The sequence below is a fragment of the Megalobrama amblycephala genome, linkage group LG18, assembly GCF_018812025.1.
Source record: "Megalobrama amblycephala isolate DHTTF-2021 linkage group LG18, ASM1881202v1, whole genome shotgun sequence".
Classification (NCBI taxonomy): Eukaryota; Metazoa; Chordata; class Actinopteri; order Cypriniformes; family Xenocyprididae; genus Megalobrama; species Megalobrama amblycephala.
Window position 1 is genome coordinate 7,798,748 of NC_063061.1, and position 25,014 is coordinate 7,823,761.

At 36.4% G+C, this 25,014-nt stretch overlaps 1 protein-coding gene across 1 annotated transcript; it reads right to left on the minus strand.

The window, feature by feature from the left end:
* Positions 1-426: 426 nt before the first annotated feature.
* Positions 427-24,549, minus strand: grin3a (glutamate receptor, ionotropic, N-methyl-D-aspartate 3A). Its single transcript, XM_048167347.1, has 9 exons — positions 22,993-24,549; positions 17,042-17,646; positions 10,989-12,039; positions 10,715-10,860; positions 6,786-6,901; positions 6,516-6,667; positions 5,681-5,845; positions 5,458-5,528; positions 427-1,321 (listed from the first exon to the last, which is right to left on the minus strand). The coding sequence occupies exons 1-9, from the start codon at positions 23,704-23,706 to the stop codon at positions 985-987; spliced, it is 3,357 nt and encodes a 1,118-aa protein (XP_048023304.1). The 5' UTR covers positions 23,707-24,549; the 3' UTR covers positions 427-984.
* Between the last annotated feature and the right edge of the window lie 465 nt (positions 24,550-25,014).

Here is a 25,014-nt window from a genome sequence, read left to right on the forward strand (position 1 = left end):
GACTTAAAATTTAGATATACACCAAAGTTACAACACACTGAAATTCTCTGCAATGCCTGGCAGTGGCACTGGATACACTTGTGGGATGGCCTTTAACTCCCCTGTCTCCTGATGCTGACTGGAGGTGATGGCTCCTTCCATGCCAGTGTCCGCCCCGTTCTGCCTGCTCTTCCCCATACGGTGGACAGCAACAGGCCCCATTGAACTGTGCCTACTCCACCGGCTCCTTCTGATGGCAGCCATGCCATGAGGCCCCAGAACCATTCATTTCCTTATGATTCCCATCATGGTTTCACCAGATCTCATAAAAATTGTAACAATTCACTATATTGCAAAAATACATTTGAATCTAATTTTAGAAGATTTGAAAAAAACATAATCTCACATAAGAAACATAATCTCACATGAAATAAATCTCAATCTCAATATATCTCAAAGCCATTTTAATTCATAGAAACATAACCATTCAAGGTTAACAGTGTGTGTTCAAGGTTAACTTTCTTGTTACGACTCTAGAGACAACGACCTGGCTTTCTTCTTAAAAATGTTCTCAGCTCTGTGTATCAATATGCAGGAGACGCTATCATACATCACAGTTTGACACCTTAAATAAATGTCATTTTGACACATAAATGTCTTCCCTTTAGGCAGTTAGGCACTGTCCTTTTTTCATCGCCACATACAGTAAAAACAAGGTATCCTCAGAACTAAAATTCTGGGAATACATAAATACACACTGCTTACTATATCCAATTTTGACTCCCTCTGTCCCTTTTTCAAGTTCAATTCAATGAGGAATCAAAATAATAATAATAATAATAATAATAATAATAATAAAAAACTCTAAATAAAAAAGGGCTTCAGAGAATGTGCTGAGAAAGTCTTGCTTCCCTTAGGAGCTGCAATTGAAATAATCAACCGCTAGGTCCAAGCCTTTGAACAATGTAACCCATAAAACTCTCCAAAGCCATATTTCCCACAACTCTAGGACTCGGTTGAAGTCTCTGTCTTCTGATAATGCTCCAGCTCTTTTTTCTTCTTCATGGCAAGCTGCAGTTGCTTTTTGATAAGCTGGATTTGTGTTTCCAGATCTGTCAATTCCTGCACTATTGGGTTCTGGGCAAGACCCAGCAAGTCGGTTCTTCCGTTAGATGTGGCCTGTAATGGAAGCTGTCTCTTCTCCTGTGGGGACAGCAGTTCTTTACAATGTGAACATTCCAGGTCATTTTGTTGTCCCTCTTGATTGGATAATTTTCTCCTGTTGCAATTGGAAGTTCCCAAAGAGTTCCATGGCATTTGTTGGTTGTTTCCAACATTGCAGCTTAATTGGGACAATAATTATATCACAATATCAGTATATAAATACACATTTTAGGAAGCATGTCATTCAAAGTACTAGTTGTCCCAATAATGAAAATCCTGTCATGATTTACTCAACCTTTTGTCATTCCAAATCCATATGATTTTCTTCCGTACAACATGAAAGGAGAATTTTTGAAAGACTGGATGCTATTTTCCATACATATGCAACAAAAAAATCTTTTTGCTCTAAATCTATTTTTACTCGTGTACTATATTCCAAGTGTTGTGAAGGCATATTATATCTTTCTGTGAGAAACTGATTACTAAAAGTCTTCACATCTAACCTAGCTTTCCTTAGTGTGTTCATGAGAAATGCAGAAATCATGAATGATTTGGGCTGGATTTCCCGAAACCTTCTTGACTTTACTTCGTTCTTAAATTATACCTTAAGCTGTACCTTAAAGGTGCCGTAGAATGCGTTTTCAAAAGATGTAATATAAGTCTAAGGTGTCCCCTGAATGTGTCTGTGAAGTTTCAGCTCAAAATACCCCATAGATGTTTTTTATTCATTTTTTTTTTTTAACTGCCTATTTTGGGGCATCATTAAATATGCGCCAATTCAGGCTGCGGCCCCTTTAAATTCTCGTGCTCCCCGCCCCCAAGCTCGCGACTGCCTTAAACAGCATAAACAAAGTTCACACAGCTAATATAACCCTCAAAATGGATCTTTACAAAGTGTTTGTCATGCAGCATGTCTAATCGCATAAGTACAGTGTTTATTTGGATGTTTACATTTGATTCTGAATGAGTTTGAGGCTATGCTCCATGGCTAACTGGCTAACGCTACACTGTTGGAGAGATTTATAAAGAATGAAGTTGTGTTTATGAATTATACAGACTGCAAGTGTTTAATAATGAAAATAACGACGGCTCTTTTCTCCGTGAATACAGTAATAAACGATGGTAACTTTAACCACATTTAACAGTACATTAGCAACATGCTAACGAAACATTTAGAAAGACAATTTACAAATATCACTAAAAATATCATGTTATCATGGATCATGTCAGTTATATGGAAGAGGATTAGGGCAAAGCAATAATAAAAAATAAAACCATCTCGAGATTAAAGTTTCGAGAAAAAAATCGTTAAATTTCAAGAAAAAAGTCTAAATAAAATGTTGAGAATATAGTCATTAAATTACGAGAAAAAAGTCGTTAATTTTCGAGAAAAAAGTCGAGATAAAATGTTGAGAATAAAGTCATTAAATTACGAGAAAAAAGTTGTTAAATTACAAAAACAAATTCGTTAAATTATGAGAAAAATGTCGTTAAATTTCGAGAAAAAAGTCGAGATAAAATGTTGAGAATAAATTTATTAAATTATGAGAAAAAAGTCGTTAAATTAATTTAACGACTTTTTTCTCGTAATTTAATGACTTTATTCTCATAATTTAATGACTTTATTCTCATAATTTAATGAGTTTATTCTCAACATTTTATCTCGACTTTTTCCTCGAAATTTAACAACATTTTTCTCATAATTTAACGAATTTGTTCTCGTAATTTAACGACTTTTTTCTCGTAATTTAATGACTATTCTCAACATGTTATCTCGACTTTTTTCTCGAAATTTAACGGGTTTTTTCTCGTAATTTAACGAGTTTATTCTCAACATTTTACCTTGACTTTTTTCTCGAAATTTAACAACTTTAATCTCGAGATGGTTTTATTTTTTTATTATTGCTTGGCCCTAATCCTCTTCCGTACAGTTATTATTGCTCCATCTGCCATTTTTCGCTATTGTCCTTGCTTACTTACCTAGTCTGATGATTCAGCTGTGCACAGCTCCAGACATTAATACTGGCTGCCCTTGTCTAATGCCTTGATCATGGGCTCGCATATGCAAATATTGGGGGTGTACATATTAATGATCCCGACTGTTACGTAACAGTCGGTGTTATGTTGAGATTCGCCTGTTCTTCAGAGGTCTTTTAAACAAATCAAATTTACATAAGAAGGAGGAAACAATGGTGTTTGAGACTCACTGTATGTCATAAACTCTTGTTATTCAACTATGCCAAGGTAAATTCAATTTTTCATTCTACGGCACCTTTAACATTAATACGTTTTTAAAACGTTCTTAAAGCTGCAGCCCGTAACTTTTTTTGGTTAAAAATGATCCAAAATCAATTTTTGAGCAAGTACATAACCAGCCAGTGTTCAAAACTATCTAATTGTCTTGTTTCGATTCACAACGGTAAGCTTGTAATAATGTTTTATAATAAGAGCGACATGGTGGATTTCCGCGGGAAATTTGAGCATGCAGCAGTTCGTCTGTGCGTCATTACGTCCTGTCCATAAACAGAAAGGAAGGGAGTCCCATCCAGGCTAGTCTGTTTAATCACGTGAGGATGCTGCTGGTAGTGGCACATTTATAGCCTTTTCTCACAGCAGCTGAAATAATTAAATTTATCATTTTGATGGCGGATTGTAATCCAGAAAGGTCCAAATGACAATCATCAGTGACAACTGGAGATTCACCCATAGTCAAAAAGCGAAAGACTTTGGACTGTGGAGTGACTACAGAAACTGAAATCTACAGGTAACGCTAATACACACTAAATACACAGTCACGTAATGCTGATGTTAACATTAACAATTTGAGAACAATATAACAGTAATAATAATTTGCATGGTTTGGCATGATCCGAGCTAAGCGATCATTAGATATAATCATCATTGGCGGCACAATTTATTGTAGGCCTAATGCTTTTTTCCTCAGTTGGTCAGAACAAAAGTGGCAGACGTTACTTACTTGTTCAGATGATATTTTCCAGTGAAAATTCTTATATTGGTCATACTTTCAAGACGTAGAATCTGTGATTCTGAAATACAGTATCTACACCGGTGCGGTGACTGACAGCAAGCATTAGATTCATCCACGCTGATGAGCTGTGCCGCTGCACAACGCACGTACAGATAACTGTTCCGCATATGACTGCAATTGCAGGTTTCAAACAGAGATGGCGACTAAGAGGAAAAATCAAGGACTGCAGCTTTAGGTATACCTTCTATAAGTCATTAGTTCGGAAGGTTGGTCTGGACCACACATAGCTATACTTTATCACTGTTGACAGTCTATACGAATATAATTCTGAAATTGTAATACACACAATGTTCAATTAGGATAATGGCAAAGAATAAAATGCAAAGGTTCACTGCAAAATTCAAATGTGCTTTGGCACTGAGCCAGAGACAGACGCGGTCAGCGCTTGGAATTCATACATTCTAAAATAATGTTCTAAAATAACAGTTGCCTTAAACTCACGCTGGGGGCTCAGCTAGAATATAGAGCCCTCAGAATATAGATAAATTACAATATAGATTTCGATTGCAATTTGTATTATTTTTATAAGATCCCATGACTCCTGATAAATGCCATTTCTACTTCTGAAGTGCTTCTTTTATAAAGACCACCGCTTTCTCACATAACGCAGTGAAGCAGCCCCTGTATAGAGTGAATTATCAATTCTCGAGCCATCGATAACAATTCAGTACCAAAAATATTCTTGTCACTTTATAATATTAATATTGAACCACTGTACTCACATGAACCGATTTAAATATGTTTTTAGTACTTTTATGGATCTTGAGAGAGGAAGTGTCATTGCTCCCTATGGAGGCCTCATGGAGCCATCAGATTTCAACTAAAATTTCTTAATTTGTGTTCCAAAGATTAACAAAGGTCTTATGGGTGTGGAACGGCATGAGGGTAAGTAATAAATGACAGAATTTTCATTTTTGGGTGAACTAACAATTTAATGAACTACCTGATCTGTTTCACAAAACTGGTCTAATAAAAACCAGAACAACAAATAATGTCTTTAAAAGACTTACCAATAATATACTAATATTTTAGCACACAAGTCATGTGACAACTTTGATGATATTTTAATGGTGCTTTATGTTATTTTTATAAGTGTGAAAGCTTCAATTTACTGTAATTACAAGAAAAAACTGAACAAGTTCACATTCTTTAAAATTTCTCTTTGTGTGTTTCCTTTAAGAATGTCACTACTTCAGGACTTTAATTTAATGTTGCTTGAATGCTACATAGTATTTAAAAGCTCCTTCAGTATGACAGCAGTTTACCTTTTCTCCGGTTTTGCAACAGTCTGTAATTTGTCTTCTTTGAAAGTTGGGTTAAGTGCTCGATGTAATCTCTGAAAAACAGTTAAATTATTAAAGTAAAGAAGTGCTGAGAATTACAAAGTAAATAAAGAGCAAAGCATTCTCTTAATTTTAAAATGTGTCACCAAGATTGCATGCAATTATGTTTAATAAAACCAGCCTAGAACTCTACAAATGAACTTACTTGACTGGTGTGGAGCCAGTACTTATGCTGTGACGACTCCTGCATTCTGGGTATCAGCCAGCGATGGACAATGTGTTCACCTAGTGTGGTGAGGAGAGACAGGGCCACTCCAATGCATAGCATGACAAATAACCCTGAGAAGTGCTTTATTCCCATCTGTAAAGTCTGTGTATGACAACAGAAAGTTAAGGTAAGAAAAGAGGAATAGTTCACCCATGAATGAAATTTTGTCAGTATTTAATCACCCTCACATAGAACCTCTTATTATTTATATATATATATATATATATATATATATATATATATATATATATATATATATATATTCTTTATCACACACATGTATGTTTGTTTTTGTGAATTGTGGGGACATCTCATAGGCATAATGGTTTTTATACTGTACAAACCGTATTTTCTATCGCCATACACCTAAACCTAACTATCACAGAAAATGCTGCACATTTTTACTTTCTCAAAAAAACTCATTCTGTATGATTTATAAGCCTTTTGAAAAATGGAGACATTTGTGTCCTGATATGTCACAAAAACGCACATGCATGCATGCTCACACACACACACGCACGCACGCACGCACGCACGCACGCACGCACACACACACACACACACACACACACACACACACACACACACACACACTCAGACAAAATGTCAACAGAAAAAAAATATTTGAAAAAAGACAGGCCCTTCAAAGTCCCACCCCTGAAGTATGCATATTAGTAGCCTAACTATATCAGTACTATATTTACACAGCTTTCTTGAGTGTACATAATCAAAATGATAGCATTTCTGATTTTCAGTTTGTATCATGACTTACTTCTGTGACTGCAAAGCTTCTTTTACCACAGGGTACGACCTTGTACCACTTATCATGTAGCATGTCCATAAATCCATCAGATTTGTACTGACTGACCAACTCAGAGATATTTGAAGTCAGAGGAGAGTTCTGTTTAAGCCCAATGCCATAGCCTGTGAACACAAAGGATTTTTTTTTTTTTTAATTTTTATCTTAGCTATTAGAGCAGCATGTGCACAGTTTTTCACCTATAAACAATAACAAGTGAGTAAAAAGCATTCAGTTACTTGCCTTCAATAGCAAACGGCTTTCCCACTGTCAGCATTTTGCAGTCTGCATCAATAGACACTTCATAGTCTAAAAGAGCTTTGTCCATTATAAAAGCATCCAGCTTTTGGGGATCATTCCTGAAATAGCATCAAACAGTTTGCTATTATACAGTGACACACAGAAAGTATTTGCATCCATTATAGCCTATATATTATATATATATATATATATATATATATATATATATATATATATATATATATATATATATATATATATATATATATATATATATATATATATATATATATATATATATATATATATATATATATATATATATATATATATATATATATATATATATATATTATATATATATATATACACACACACACACATACAGTACAGTCCAAAAGTTTGGAACCACTAAGATTTTTAATGATTTTAAAAGAAGTTTCATCTGCTCACCAAGGCTACATTTATTTAATTAAAAATACAGTAAAAAACAGTAATATTGTGAAATATTATTACAATTTAAAATAACTGTTTTCTATTTGAATATATTTCACAAAGTAATTTATTCCTGTGATGGCAAAGCTGCATTTTCAGCATCATTACTCCAGTCTTCAGTGTCACATGAGAATCAGAATCAGAAATCATTCTAATATGCTTGATTTTCAAAAAAATAAAAATAAAAATTCTTACTGACCCCAAACTTTTGAACGGTAGTGTATAATGCTACAGAAGTTTTGTATTTCAGATAAATGCTGTTCTTTTGAACTTTCTATTCATCAAGGAATCCTGAAAAAAAAGTACACTGAACTGTTTTCAACATTGAAAATAATCATAAATGTTTATTGAGCAGCAAATCAGCATATTAGAATGATTTCTGAAGGATCATGTGACACTGAAGACTGGAGTAACGATGCTGAAAATTCAGCTTTGCATCACAGGAATAAATTACTTTGTCAAATATGTTTAAATAGTACACAGTTATTTTAAATTGTAATAATATTTCACAATATTACTGTTTTTTACTGTATTTTTAATTAAATAAATGTAGCCTTGGTGAGCAGACGAAACTTCTTTTAAAAACATTAAAAATCTTAGTGGTTCCAAACTTTTGGACTGGACTGGACTGTATATATATATATATATATATATATATATATATATATATATATATATATATATATATATATATATATATATATATATATGTTTGAAAAGTAACATTTTAAACAATATCTCAATGAACACAAAAACAATTTCCAAAATTTTGACAAGACTAAGTTTAATATAACATCTGTTTAACTTATAACATGAAAGTAAGGTTAATAATATAACTTAGATTACACTTTTTTTTTTCCTTTTTTTTTTTTTAGGGCGATGCAAAAATGAGTACACCCCACAACAGACTGTAAGTATTTAAAATGTTTAACTTTTTAAAATGATTGATGTTTAATATGAATAAATAGCGCTCATAAACGGCCGTCGATGGCATTCTCAAGTGAAATGAGTCGAGGCTTGGACCCAGAAACGGCGTTCCTTACGTCATGACTTAACAAGCGGATAGAGCAGTCATGAAATCCATCAATGAAATGCAGCTCCCCGACACCAGCAGCACTCATGCAGCCCCACATAAGGACACTGCCACCACCATGTTTCACTGTAGGCACCATGCATTTCTCTTTGTATTCCTCACTTTTGCAACGCCATACAGTTTTGAAACCATCAGTTCCAAAAACAATTTATCTTGGTCTCATCACTCCAGAGTATAGAGTCCCAGTAGTCTTCATCTTTGTCAGCATGGGCCCTGGCAAACTCTATGCGGGCTTTTTTTTTTTGTGCCTGAGCTTTAAAAGAGGCTTTTTTCGTGGACGGTACTCATGCATGTCATTTCTTCTGCAATGTACGCCGTATTGTGTCACGGGAAATAGTCACCCCAGTTTGGCTTTCTACTTCTTTAGATAACTGCAGTGACATGGACGGCTCTGTGAGATGGTTGCAGTTCCATCTTTTTAAAATTTGTGTACCACTTTTGCTACAGTATTTCAACTGATAAGTAAAGCTTTGATGATCTTCTTGTAGCCTTCACCTTTCTGGTGTAAAGATTAAAAATTATTTTCTTTCTCAGGTCTTGTGACATTTCCCTTCCATGTGGTGCCATTGCTGACAGCATGAAATGGGAAGTGGTTTTAGCACCCTTTTATAGTCAACTGTCTGCTGGACATGCCTGTGTAATGAATAATTAGACTCACCTGTGGTTGAATTCTTGTTAAATTAGACATTTGTAGTCTAAAATTTAGCTTTGCTCCAGAGACTTTCAGTGGGGTGTAATCATTTTTGCATCACCCTAATTTGAGTAAAACTGAAAATTTTGTTCTCTAAGTTATATTATTAACCTTACTTTCATAAGTTAAACAGATAATATAAAACTTAGTCTTGTCAACATTTTGGAAGTTGTTTCTGTGTTCATTGAGATATTGTTTAAAATGTTACTTTTCAAATGGGGTGTTCTCATTTACACTAAGCACTATATATATATATATATATATTGTCTATGGAGGTACAATGTCATGTAGTCACAACATGAACTTTTGCTCAGTATTTTTTGAGTCAGTCAATTAGTCCTAAATTCCTCACAATGAACCAAAACTACTAGAACCAAATACCTATACACATTCGTAGAAGGGAACACAGAGTCCATAACCTGACTTTACTACTAGCAGTTGCATCCCTGTATATCCTACGCAGTTCAAAAAGTATGTTATCTTGCAAAAACACGTGCTGGATTGATTTAAAAGGAGAGACCTTGCTAACCTTCTTAGGAAAATATTGCAAATTTCATCTACTTCTCCTGAAATCTATTCATTCTGTCCTGCTTGAAGGAATTATACACTGTGGCAATATTTTGGAGTATGTAGTCTGATTTGAGGACTGCATCAAATCATGTCCTGAAGGTTGTGGAGACTCAAAAGAGGAGTTTCAGACTTGCAACAGAGGTTTACGAAAGGAGGAAAAATTTAGTTAAGTGTGGCTGGTCGAACACTCATGTGACGTGTCTAGAAACTCTTGGCATTGACTTATTTGCTTGGGGCATTCCTACAGTTAAGTTCATATGTGTTAAAAAGCCCAATTTCAATAATTTTCGGCCATAACTTCTAAAAACAACAACAACGACAAAAAAAAAGAAGTAGCTAGAAATGTGTATGTATAAAGAAATGTTTAGAGAAAGTATCAAAAAACAAAACATGTTTTCTTAGAATATATAACTATAATTTATATATTAATGTTAATCGACGGTCAGGTTATAATTGTCCCTCCCCCCCATCTCATTCCATCCCATCCCATCCATCCTGTCCATCACTTACTAAGCAAAAGCTCACTGACATTTTAGTTTAAGTGCCCTGACCGTGTCAAGAAATACATCCCTGCAGTACATTATAACACAAGCATACTTGTTTTTTTTTTAATTTTTTAATTTTTTTATTTTAAGACCTCAAGGGTTCAAAATGTATAGCATAATAAAAAGACCTGCTTGCTTCCCAAACTTGAACAGTTGTTCCCCAGTATATCTGTTGTTTTGATTCCCAAATGGAGACAGACAGATAGATAGAGATAGATAGATAGATAGATAGATAGATAGATAGATAGATAGATAGATAGATAGATAGATAGATAGATAGATAGATAGATAGATAGATAGATAGATAGATAGATAGATAGATAGATAGATAGATTTCTTTTCTATATGCGTTTTCGCACAGTCCCGACATCAGTCAAACAAGTCTATTCTTTCCTAGACTTGTACAGTAAAACCACATGGATTTGTACAACATAGCAAGAAGGCGAAAGCAATCTATGAAGGACGTGGTAGAGGGCATCCAGTAAATTAGTGCTGCTTCAGTGATCTATGCCACTTTGCAATAACGATTATGACTTACTTGAGATGATCTATTCCATCAGGGGTTGTAGGGACATTGTATCGTCTCATGTATTCATGCATCTCTGGAAAGCTTTTTTTCACATAGTCCTCAGCGCTGCTCTCCCGAACAGTTCCAAAGCGGAAACCTTGTGATGGATGGTGGAGCTTGAAAAGCAAGGAGACCATTTTCAGCAACCAGTAAGTATATTTTTAGCCTCTTAACTATTTGCAAGTTGCAAGCCTGCCAGTCATTTTGACATCATTTGAAAATGATACACGCAAGTTACTCTTACCTTGGGATCATGTATACCTGAGAGTTGCTCGTAGGTTTTCTCACCAACCATTACAGCGGCGAGATTAGCTGTGTATGTTGACAGGCAGAACAAACAGAAAATGGCCCAGAGGTTCATGAGGAATCTCCCAGTCCAACACTTTGGCGGCTTAATGGCAGCAGTCCTGCCAAATAAGATTGCGTAGCAAACGTTTAGCGCAGAGGAGAAAGAAAAGACACGGTCCCTGTTCCTCCCCCTTGGGGTCATCCCGAAAGGGCTTTTCCACTCATAGAAGGTCAGGAACACGGCTGTCACATGTAAAGACACAAATATTCCTAGCCACATACTCCAGTGCAGGGGCCACATGAAGGCACCGATAGGTGCAGCAGTATCTCTAGTCCTGACAAGAATTCCCAGACTGGTGGAGAAGAACGGGCTGGTGAAGTCAATGACCTGACTGCGTGCTGAATTGATGCTAAACGAAGTGACAGCCAGATGTGCAGCCCCACTCATGAGGTCCCCGACCAGCCCTGTCCAGCGACCACTCTTGTAAGCTCCGTATTTTCCATCTCCCACAATGTAGAGGTCAAAGTCAAACCCCATGTCCTCTGCCAGCTTCTCTAAAAGATCAATGCAATAACCATAGCAACATTTTTTAAACTCCATGGGCACGGTGTCATTGGCACCTTGTAAACCCTGAAAAAGACTTTCCAACAAGGCTGTATTGTTTGTTAGGGGGTCAAGGCACAACTGGCCAGCCGGGCACAAACCTTCTTCATCAACATCTCGAGTGAAGACAAATGGGTGTTCTACCAGGGTGACGACTCGCAAGTGTAGACGTGAGGAATGCCGCCAGTCTGCCCCTGTATGAGACTGTCTTTTATTAGGCCAAACACCATAATCCATAACCACCTTTCCTTGCTTCCAGCTGCCAAGACGTGTCCACATGGGCTTGCCTATTGGGTCATGCTGTAAATTCCATATGAAGTGATTGCTTTCAGAGATGATGGTAGATTCCTCTTGAACATTGACGTAGCCGCTCAGGCCATCAAACGACATGTTGGCCATGTATCTGAGAATGAAGAGAAAATAGATTTCATCCAATCTGTAGAAGTTAATCCAGTCTAATTTTAAAGCAAAAGCACTAAAGCAAAATTGACCTAATTTACTTTTATAACAAAATGTCATCAAAATGCCTGATCTAAAGGCCTGTTCACACCAAGGATGATAACAATAACTGTATAGTTTTAATAATCATTCAATATGAGAATAGCAGAGTCCACACCTCAGCTATACTAACACAGAGAAATGATATTGTTCATTTTCAGAATGATTTTTCCAGTTGATGAACAATAAAACATTGACAGCCAATCAGAATTTATCCGACTTTAAACAGCTCAAGCATTTAAAGCTCCAGATGACATAGAATTGTGTGCTTACAATAAACAGAACAGTCTCATGCATTGGTGTAGACCAGCACTTCTCAAAGTCCGGACTCTGGTCCGGATCCGGACCCGGAGGGAATTCAATCTGGACCCGCCTCCATTTCGTATTTCAACAGCAGTAATTGTGTGTAAGGGATTAAAAGTCTGGATTTCCTACTTTGACAAACGCATGTCAAAATAATTTGTTTAGTGTTTTATGTCTTTTTTGGAGATGGTCCGAAATTAAAGCGAAGGTGAGATATTTAAAGTTTTCTTCCGTGATTCAGTTGCCATGACATCCAGCGAGTGTATACTTTTGACGTAATTGGGTGCGAGTCGCGCAACGCGACACTTCACCGAGCAGTGGTTCTCAACCTGCGGCATAAAGGCATACAATTTATTTTTGAATTTTTAATTAAATTAATTAATTTAAATAAAATTAAATACATTTTTAATTTTAATTTAAATAAATTAAAGTGAATTAAATAAATATAAATGAGCTATAATGCTTTATTTGTCATATAAAATAATTTTGGTGAGCATTTATTATTTTCAGACATCAGGCAATGTAGGCTAATGACGCAATCACTCAGTTAACGAAACAAACACAAGGAAGAATTCAAACAGTACCCAGATAGCACACGTACGTCTGCAAGATGTCTGTTAAAGATTACTTAATCTGGAAAGCATCTGCTGTTTACAAACATCTGATAGACATCTTTAAGATGTCAGTTTTACACAAATTCTAAATCATAAACATCTTAAAGACATCTTCTAAACATCTATTTGACATCTGACAGGAAACGTCCTATAGACGTATTGCAGATGAGCAAACACTCTAAAAATTACGTCTTCCAGACGTAAACACACACATCAAATAGACGTCTCCGAGATGTACGTTTGCTATCAGGGTAGCCATTAATTTTGTAAATTTAAGCCTCAAAATGGTCAAATTTGTTATTAAAGGAGAAAAATAAATGTGGAACATAAAATGAAGGAACACATGCAAACAAGAAGAGTCGTAAGGTAAGAAGAATGGAAGAATCAGTTTGCTGTTAATGAGCGAGATGGGCAGCCTTCCTGTTTGCTCTGTAGTAAAGTACTTGACAAGAAAAACCAACAATTTCAAAAGACTGAACTGTAGGGGTGTAACGATACGCTCAGGTCACGATACGTTACGTATCTCGATACGGAGTTCACGATACGATACGTATCACGATATTTTGAACAAAATGAAACTGAAATTCAAACAAGATTTATTAAAAAAACATGAACAAATTTCAATAATTTTCCTTGTTGTACATACAAGATCACATTTCAAGGTTTAATAAAAACCTTCTGTATTCAAATTAACAGTTCAATAGGGCTGTCTGTCACTGAAATTTTTTTTTTAAATTTAACATGAACTTAGAATTATGAATAGGGGCCGTTCACATATCGCGTCTAAAAACGCGTGGAAGGCGCGGCCGCACTGCTTCTCCTTCTTTCCAAAGCGCTTGCGCTCCCGTGGCGTCGGTCGTTGCTATGCAACCATGAACTGAGCTCTCCAAGAGAATCAGGATGTTTCTGCAAAGGATAAATGATTTCTAGCCCTTGCATTAGTTTTACTAGCTACGAGATATATTGATGGAGATAAGATATAAAAACCACCATAAACAGCTATGATCAGCTGTTCGGCTGAGCTTTTGATGTTTTGTTACGGAAAGGCCATAGCTGATCGGTTGATTCTTGTCACACGACCTGCGGTGCGCTTGCGGCATTCTGAAAAGTTGAGAAATGCATGCGCGTCGCGACCGCGTTGATCCCATTATGAGCGCGCCTGCCGCGCGCATACATTTGAAAAAAATAACTGACTTGCACGCGGAAAAGACGCAATATGTGAACGGCCCTACAGAACTTCTTAAGCTGTTGCTGTGGCACTGCGGTGAAAGAAAGCCACGACTTTTCTCACGCGACCATGCAAGAGACTGACATGAGAAACGTTTAAACCTGCTTGCAAGATTCAATGTGTGCCCGAAACACTTACTGAACTAGAGAGCTGATTGAGACACACCATTTATATGCGGTGACAACCGGCTTCTCTCACTGCCACTTTGCAGAGTAGGTGACGTCGGCAGCTCAACCAATAAGATTAAACTTCCGTCATATCGTAAAAGTATCGCCATCACTCTACGATGCATATCGTAACATGTTTGCATCGCGAAATATCGTACTACTATAAATCGTTACACCCCTACTGAACTGTGATTTCGATGTGTTTGTTTATTGTATTTTAAATCAGTAAAAATAACCTCATCAGTGCACCCGCGGCTGGAATGAGCCCAACTCTGCGCGCGCTCGCGGATCCGATGCTGCGTGAATTTGCGACATGACAGAATGCTTGATATCGTCAGAGATTGTAATTAGCCTACAGTGCGCTCAGTGTTGTTTGTAAAAAGAGCTGAGTAACATTTGCTTAAGGCGTTTATGTGATTGTTTGGTGACTATTGCGATGCTGTTGAAGAGAGTCATAAAGTCAAACAGAATTAAATAGCAACTTAAAGTGATTGCATATACAGTTTGTGTGTTCATTGAGCATTACTGATTATTATTGTAAAGCTAATGTCAGTAAGTTAGTTTTTATTTGTTATTTATTGTGTGCAACATCTAGGTATAATAATAGTATTATCTGCTAATACCATAACATTAAATCTGATTGGTTTGCATTGGTGATGTCATATGTAAATTATATGCGGCCCGTGAGACTTGCACTTGGACCATTGTGCGGCCCACTGGGAAAAAAAATTTGAGAACCACTGGTGTAGACACTTATATAGTTATTGCTATAGTTAACATTCTTGGTGTGAATGGGCCTTTACTGTGCAGAATTCATCAAAGAAAGATACTTGGTGTATTTATCCTTCAAACAGAATCTACCACAATTACCACAATACCACAAAAAAACTTGTAGTATACTTGTAGTGTAAATAGCTGCTTCCAAATAATGAAGCCTAATGTTTTATAATTAAATTAAATCCTGATAGATAAAATCAAGTCGCACTCCACATTACCTTTAGATTGGGCAGTAAAAATAAAAGAGTGCTACTAACTTCGAAGCCACATTTGCAGTAGCATGATCATTGCTGGGTTGTTTTTAAAACAGTGTAGCTTTTCTAGCAAAAAACAATTCTTTTTGTCACATTTTTGTTTTTATGAGATCCGTATTTTGTGCCATATAAATTCTGCTCTAATTGCAAAATATAAAATAGGCTGAACAACTTGCAAGATACTGCCCCTTTAATGTCTCCTGTGTAGTTAGCTGCATTTCCTTAACATAGGTATAGCATAGCTAACTACTTTTCTTCCAAATGTAATTTTTACTATTAGCATTTATCTGTAGATTAACCACCTCAAATTATTAGCAGCTTGGAAATCTAAAAGCTTATAGAAGCTTCCACAACACTGATGATTTTTTTTACTGTACATTCTGTTTAATTTGTAAACATGTAGCATTACAAAAGTTAAATGTCTGTGCAAATGCATTTTTCTTCACACTGAACCCATTGCCTTATGGGTAAGCTGTACTATTTAGCTACTTGACTGACCTTTTAGTTTAGGGAAAAGTATTATTGTGTCTTGTATTTTTCTCTCTTCGATGTAGAGGTTTTTTTTCTGCAACAGTAACCCTGTTAAATCAGTAATGGTAGGAGTGCTGAGCATGTGAAATTTAAGTCCTGAGGCAGTTTGGTTGGAAATTGGCGAAGTTGTTTACTGACAGTGCAGTGTTGGAGAAAACGCTCTTGATATGCTGTCTTAAAAAGCTCCTCTCAGCTGCTGTGGATGAAGAGGATAATCCTTATATAATATGCAGACATGCAGTAAAGTCACTGGTCACAGATGATCAGAATTCTGACATTGGTTGGTCTGTCAAAAATTGTCAAATTTTACATAATGTAAAAACTAACCTTTCTGAAAGGCTGGTGGAAACTGAGAGCGTATCTCTGTTCCTGCTTTGTCTGCTGCCTTCTAAGGCAGCATTCCAAATGAAATGGAACTTAATAAGATATAGTTTGGAACACTCTACTTACACTCTCCTTATACACGTCATACACATAGCACTCCTGAGGTGCAGGAAACATTACTTCCAATAGAGTTTGATATTTACATGTTGCTAAGATAATAATGTGACACTCTTATAAGCATAAAAAACATAAATATTGTATAAAATAGTTAATATTTACTTTGACAAATCTATATTATCAGTAATTTTAAACTGACACAATGCATTATGAGCTTGTCTTCTCTGCAAATCATAAATTTGATGCGTTCTTAGAATTTAGCTGAAAGAATGTACACTCTAAAAATAAGTGTTCCAAAAGGGGTTTTCACAGTAATGCCATTGAAGAACCATTGTTAGTTTCCCAAAGAACGGTTCTTAACAGATCCTTTTTTTTTTTTTTTCAATTCTTAAAAGAACAATAACCTAAAGATCCTTTTTCCACTACGCAGAACCTTTAGCACAATAGAAAGATCCCATGGCAGTCAAAGGTTCTTCATGGAACCATAGATGCCTGAAAAAAAGAACTTTTACTTATTGTTAAGAGTGTATAGAAGGCAGCATAACATTTTATTGATATTACAAAATATCAGACAGTGTGCCAAATAAAATACCTGGACAGAAAGGTTCCTGATGTGAGATTTTTAGTCTCAAGTCTTGCCAGACAATTTGTGATGCCAGGAATCAGTGCCAGCTCTGGAGACACAGTGGCAGCCGATCCCACTGCCCGTGCCACCAGCTCTAAAGCATCCTGGACATAATGATCCAGTGAAGGCTTGCCCATTTGACCATGTGCAAGAAGACCCAAGGGAAGTCCCTCTGTCCATAATTCCTCCACGTTTTGAGAGTCTCCTATAATCCAGCGGTAATCAGGAAGAATCAGACCAAACTTTGCAATGGTGGTAAAGATTCTCCTTATATCCCTGATGTCACATCCAAAGGTCACTATAGTAGATGTTGAGTCTTTGATAGACTCCAGTTGACCTTGAAGTGACGTTTGAAAGTCACTTTTGGAGCTGTTGTTGGTGGATATCTTAAGAACTGTCCCCAGATGAAATTTGGAGTTGTTATGAAGCAAGAAGACAAAGTCTGAAATGTTCATCTGTTGACACATCACCAGACTGACATCATACCAGTTATTCATGGACAGCAGGGAGAATATGAGATCTGCTTGAGAGGTTTGAGGATTTTGCATGGCCATCTGGAAATGGAGTGAGTTCTGTTGGAAAGAAATAAATGAGGATATCATTACAGAGAAATTAGTATAGTAAGGACGGGTCACATTGGTCAACAATCCAATGTCCAACTGGTTGATAAGTGACGTCGACTCATCCAGTCTTAATTTGCTTTTATATTTTTAGCAGCAGTGCTAAAATTAGCATGGTTTTGTGGACAATTTTTTTTCAGTCATTCATATCTGTTAGCTTTGAGGTCATATATATGGTACTGTGCTTATAAAAGTTGTAGAAATTAACCTTTAGCAGATATACACCTTTTTTAAAAATTACAATTCCTCTAAATCAACCAGAAATATTGCACTACACAAACTGACAATATCCCTACACCTAATAGCATCTACCACTGACAAACAAGAATGAAATCATGAGGTGCATCACAATTGGCATACTTGTGCCATTTTGTAGTATAAATACTTTGGGTAGTGTGTACACGCTGAACATTCCAACAATAAGAAGTGCACTTCAAATACCCAGATGATGCACTTATTTAACTGGAAAAAAGGAAGGATGGAATGTTGGATACTTTGTGGGAATGTTTGACAGCCATAAAAATGTCATAGACTAGACAGAAAACAGAACACAGTACATAGTACATAGTTTAGTATAGTATATAATACTATAATACATAGTGTATATAGTATATAATTTGGGACACAACTATGATTCATGGGTGTGCATCAAAACATAACAAGTTCAGTAAGTCCCGTCCAAACCACCCAGTTTCAATAGATAACATATCAATGCTAAAAAGATATCAAACAATTCCATAGGGGGTTTTAAGATGGATATTTAGATCAGAGTGAGGTGAATGTAAATCCTGCCTAATTATGCTTATATAATTATATTCTTTAAGAAAGACTGATCGACTACTCATTCAGGCAATTCTCCATCTACAAAAAAAAAAAAAAAAAAAAAAAAAAAAGAGAAAAGAAGAAGAAGAAGAAGAAAAAGGGGGCCAAGCCAAAAATGGCAAAATATTTAGTGGTCTTTTAATGGTCTTTACCATTTAATCACATACCACGGAATAGCCTTCCCCAACTTGCAGATAGTTTTTTACAGGAAGAAGAGTCAGTGTTGTTCCACTCAATGTTAATGGCTTCCAACAGTTCATGAAGAGTTGAAAAACGTCTCCCAGTTCATTTGAGTTTAATGCGAGATAAAATATAGGGTTCAAATCTGAACTTTGACAAAAACATGCCTGTTTGGACTTGTTATTCTTGGTTGTCTTTGCAATTTGGGCAGGAGCATTGTCTTTTTGAAAAATAACATCTGATCATTCGTCTTTAGATAACAACTTTTCAATTGTGAGAAGCAAGCCATTCTGCAATATTCTCCTGGACTCCAAAGCAGTAAAAGATTTTTCACATTAAAGTAGCTCACCAATACCAGCAACTAAAAGGCTCCCCACACAATGACACCTATTCCTCCATGCTTCACAGTGGTAAAGATGCATTTATTATTATACTTCTCTGCAGATTTTCAAAGACACTGCTCTGGAGCATGACCATGCAACTCGTGTTTCATTGTAATTCATCCCTCAACACAAACTTCCCATATTCTGCCAAAAACTTAATTCTGTCTTTGATGTTTTTTTGTTTTTTTTCTGAGACAGCAAGTAGCGCATTGAGTAGTGCATTTACAATGTAGTCGATTTTGAAAGTGTGCAGTTTTGCACATCTTTTCCCATCTGCCAAACAGAGGGAAGGCATGAGTTTAAATTCCAACAGATATTTATCATAATGCATGATTTTATGGAATGTCTCCTTCTGCTTGCAAATTGAGTTTCTGAAGCACAGTCTCCTCTGGGGAAAACAAATATTTAGATTTTCAACATGATGTCCAAGTGTACAATTCTTTGCTCCCAAAAACAATTACTTTAAGCACTCTCTGGTTCCGTTTGTGATGCATTGAAATAGAATTGCATCTAGAGGGGACAGAACTTCAAAACTAGTTTAAAACATTTGAAACTTGATGAGTCTGAAAATAGTCAAATCAGTTCTGATTTTTGTTTAATTAGCATCTCCATGCTATATTTTTATTGAATGATTTAACTGCATCATGTTGCTCTAAAGACACAATGTATTCAATAAGCCTAAATTATTTGATTTTGATTTCAGAAATGTTGGCTTAAGTATTTCAAATGACCAAATAAGTATTTCAAATGACCAAATTGCAATGGCCATTAGCATGACCAGTGGTCAAAAGTGCGCTTTATTGACTCTCTCAGGTCTTTCCCAGGTATGAAAATCATTCATACCCATCAATATATGAATGTATAGAGAACTTCTAAAACGTTACCTTGAGTACAGTGGACATTCAGAAACATTTATTACATGAAGTCTGGAATCTTGATGTTTTAATGATATAATAGCCATTAATAACATGACATTGTCCTGCAAAGGAAATCAAGACCTTTCTCAGACACTGGCAGATGAAATGCTTAGCCGAGCCATTTAATTTCCCCTGGGGCTGCAATTATGTGATGGCAGAAAACAGGCTAATCAGAATTGATTAAGGAAAAGCTTTCCAGGGATTTATTTGAACATGTCTAAACAAAGTCAGACTTATTTTCTGTCGGAGTTGTCATGAGATCTGACTGACCTAACCAGTGGGAGAGCAATAAGTACCACTAACAAGTTAAGAAGTGACACTTAGAGGTTTTGAATGGCTACATCATCCGGAATGTGTTTTATCTTGAGGGAGCCCATGCTGTTAAATGATTTGCAAGCTGGGATACAGCCAGATATTACCACTGTGTCATAAAAAGCATTGGAGGGTGATATAATTATGTGCGTTTCCAGCAGTTTTGAAGATGAATCGTTAAAAATGGCTGATCTGATACACCCCTGTCCTTCGGGCCTGTGGAGAGTAGTTTGATTAAATTTCCGTTTGTCTTTTCATAACCTTGAATCCTTCAAAATATCCTGAAAGGTATTTAGAATGACAAATGACAAAACCATCAAATGGTGTAAAGTAATATAGTTGCTATTATGTTGTTATTCTGATGTAGGCAGGGGTGCTACAAACCTTTTCTCTTATTAAACTGTTTTAATCTTACAGTTCACTTTCTCAAAGCGAGATTAGTCTATTATTTCACTGCTCTTGGTTCTTGATAGCAATAAACTAAAACATGAGAAAAGGCTATTTTTTCCCGAAAAACATATTGCAAATGTGTCATTGATATTATAGAACAGTTAAATAATCAATAAGTTAATATTAAGTAACTTTTGAAAGATTTTTAACACATGTTATCTGTTTTTGCTCCTTCAACAAAAACTGTTCCAAACAAAGCTGCTGTGTGTGTCTTAGCAACATATTTAATTCCTGAAAGAATCAACGTTTCTGAACGAATTGATCTGAATGAATGATTCAGTAACTCACTCATTAAGACAGTGACTTGCCCCAACCTACTGGCGGGTTTCTGCTGCACTTCACTCTAGGGTGCAAGTCTGTAAGGTAGGCACAGGTGTTTATTTATTTATTCATGCATTATTGTTTATTTCCTGTCATCATGCAGGCTTGTTTATTGGCTGCAAAAATACCTCAGTAGCCTAGTAGCATATTATACATTCCTTGTTGCATTATTATTGTAAGTATCACTATGTTCTGTCAAAAAGTACCTTATGCTCCATCTATTTAAATGAGCTTTCTCAGGGAATGTTTGCTATGCTTTGTGGCATTGATGTGTTTATATATTATATTTCTTTATATACCATTTTGGTCACACTTTAGTTTAGGGTCCAATTCTCCAATTCTTAACTAACTATTAACTATGATAAACTCCTAATTAATGCTTATAAATAGTTAGTAAGGTTAAGTTTAGGTATTGGGTAGGATTAAGGGGTGTAGAATATGGTCATGCAGAATAAGGAATTAATATGTGCTTTTATAAGTACTAATAAACAGCTAATATCCTAGTAATATGCAAGGTAATAAGCAACTAGTTACTAGTGTGAATTGGATCCTAAACTAAAATGATTCCACTATTTCTTTACCACCATCCCCTTAACTCCTCCCCCTCCCTTTCAGCACCCCCAAACCTTTTAAATTCTTGATTAATATACCTTTTTTACACATATGGTAAATGTCCATGATTATTATTATTATATTTTTAGTTCTTCCATTCTGTAAAATGATATGCAATACAATCAGTTGAATGCATTTTATTATCTTTTTAACTATATCCCCTTTTACTTTAAGATTTCCAAAAGATTAGAAACACTATTATGAAGAACCAATCAAATAAAGTTTAATTAACATTAAGATGGCAATGGTCCCAGAATCCTTTGGGTTGAAAGGTATGAGTTTTGTGTTTATCCACCATCTGTGAACAGCAGTAACAAGCACATTGGGATACTAATTGCTATTTGGACAGATACTAAACACTGATTCTGAGTTTACAGATAAATTGGATAGGATAAATTTCACACAATCCTTGTAAACAAAGACCTGACCAGAAGATGGTGCTAACCTCAAAAGATCAGATATCAAGCAGCTCAGCCCTAAAGGTGTTTAGCAAAATGCATTTTTTTTACAGACACCATGTGCCAAAGGCATCTAAATTGCTGTTTTGTGATTTAGGCTGATCCAGCAGGTGTCATAATAAACTTATTAGTTTAATGAAAGCAATCCAACCCCAGCTGACCTCAAACACATTCAGTGCTTGCAAATGTAGTGAACATTTGATACCATTCTTTAAAAAAATCAGTTGCACTAATAAATAGCACTGGAGATATTTATGCACTAAATATGAGACATACATAAATATTAGACATACCCATTCATTATGACAAATTGTATTTTCTCTTTAATTTCTAAAAATTATATTACTATATCACTCACACCACCTGTCATGATGGTGACAATTCCATAATTCAAATGGGAGCTTATTAATCATTTTAAAAGGGTTCTATATTTTCAGTTCATTATTAATTTAAATTAAATCTTGTCACTAAGTGTAATAATTATATGACATTCTTATTGCATCTGACATGTATTGTGTGATCACAAGGGAAAATAAATATTTTTTGAGAAGCAAAGTGTAGAATCAGTGAGAGTAGAGTATTGTTTATAACCCCAAACCCTTAAATATCTACTAAAATAGTTCATTCATTCATGCTTCCAATTAATGCATCAGTCAGTTCCAAACATGTCAACATGTTTCCTCTAATTCCATTTGTGTGTGTAGTACAATTCCCCCACATTCCAGTATTTATTTTCATTTCTACTGGAAAGAAATGGTGCTGAAAAAACTAAGCAGCATTAGACCAGCATTTCTTGAATATACAATATGTAAACATTATGATTTATTATGAAAATAAACACACCTGACTCTGGCGTTTGAATATCTTCTGGACGACGCTGATGACTGGAATCTGTAGCGTTGAGGCAATGAATTCCAACTTGACCAGTTCATCTCTGTTTTGTGGAAAAGCAATGATGGCAGAAACTCCTTGCACAATGACAGTGTGGCAAACACTTTGCAGAAACGACATGGGATCACCACAGGCAGCTGTAGATGGCGAGGAAAATGAGAAAGCAGGTAATTCTCCAAGTCCTGCTTCCACAGCCATGACTATCTCAAGGGTGAGGTTGTAGGGTAAAAGCCCCACCGCTCGATTGAGGGTCTCCGTAGCGAGTATAACAGAGTCGCGAGGTAGAAACACAGCATCCGTACCCACTTGTTTGAGTGCGGTTTTACTTTTGGAGGCCTTGTGTGGGTTATTCGCTGAGCTTTTAGTCCTAATATCCCTCCAGCCGTGTCCGTGAACACTTTGGATGATCATGTCCCAGTCTTCCCACGTTTCTCTGTCTGCATCCCAGTCCGGATCTCTCCCGCTGAGGGGATCCTGCCTGAATACTCGTGGATGCAGGTGCAGAGCTCCGACTCTCACCGTATGTCCGATCCTTTTCAGAATCTGACATGGTTGTGGATGCGCCAGAGATGCTGGGGGAACAAGGATCATTATCAAAGCGCTTGGCACAAGTAAAGAGAGACACACCAACCTGCCCAGCGCACCACAGATCCAAGAGCCCGGCATTACTCCAAACAAGGCTTTCTTAAGCTCTGGAAATGACGGGATCCGCGTCCACCTGCGCGCCCGATGGTTCCTGTACAGCGCTGGATAGATGATGGATCACCGGTGAATCTCCTAGACGCAGCAAAGTTGCGCTCCTCTCCAACTGGCTTCTGAGGGATCGCCAGCAGTGCACATGTCCAGCGCGGCTTAAAACACTCGTTGCTCATCTCAAAAGCGTTTATGGGCGAAATATTCCCGGTGTGAAATAATCAAGGGTGTATTTACGCGCTCTCCAAAACAGGCGAAAAGGCAGCTAACTAAAATGCAAAGTGACTGTAAAAACTAAAAAAAAAAAAAAAAAAAAAAACGATTATGTTCTCCAAATCAATGCAAGGTATGTCCAAGAAAAGAAAGAAATAACTTATTTTCTTTATTTTTGTTTGCGAACCTTTATTCCATCCTGCATTTTATCACGAAACATCGTGACGGATCGATCTCCACAAATTACTCGCAAACTATGTAAAAACAGAAACGGTCGTGGCTTACATTACAGTTTAATCACGTTGCGCAGTGAAATTGTCCTGATAAACTCCCAGAATGACGCTGGAATAGTTCAGATAATTGCACTGACTGTGCTGTGCGTTTAACCCGTTCACTGCTGCACTGACGCCTCTAATGCTATAGATAGACATCAGTCATAGATTATGTATATACATATACATACTATATTTGATCGCTAACCACAGACACACAGACACACACACACACACACACACACACACACACACACACACACACACACACATATATATTCTATCAAAAAAGGTAAACCAACCAGATTAAATCCCATCCAATTTGATTTTATCTCTATAGCACTTATCCAAAAAAAAAAAAAAAAAAAAAAAAAAAAAAACGCACCAGTGAGCCAGTTAAAGGTGTCAGTGTGGCAAGGAAAGCAGATGCTGATACTTTCAGTTAAATGGGAAATTTCTAGGATCTCCAGTTTTCAGTTGATAGCTTCACAACATTTTATCTGTTGCAGCAGCCAGTTGAAGTTACATACCACTTTTGATGAAAACGATTCTTATTGGTTAGGAAGTATAACCTCTGCCTCTCCCTTGAATCATCAGCACCCCTGTCGTCCTATCACTGCGCAATCCTGACTTACGGCAGGAGAGGTTGGATAAGAGGAGGGGTGTGACACCAGAACACTGCTGTCGGTGAGTGATGAACACGAAAAATCTGATGGCTGTTGTACCTCATCGCCACTGCCATAAATCTCACACATAGTTCATTTGCTGAAACTGTGCAGCCAGTGCAACGGTTTCC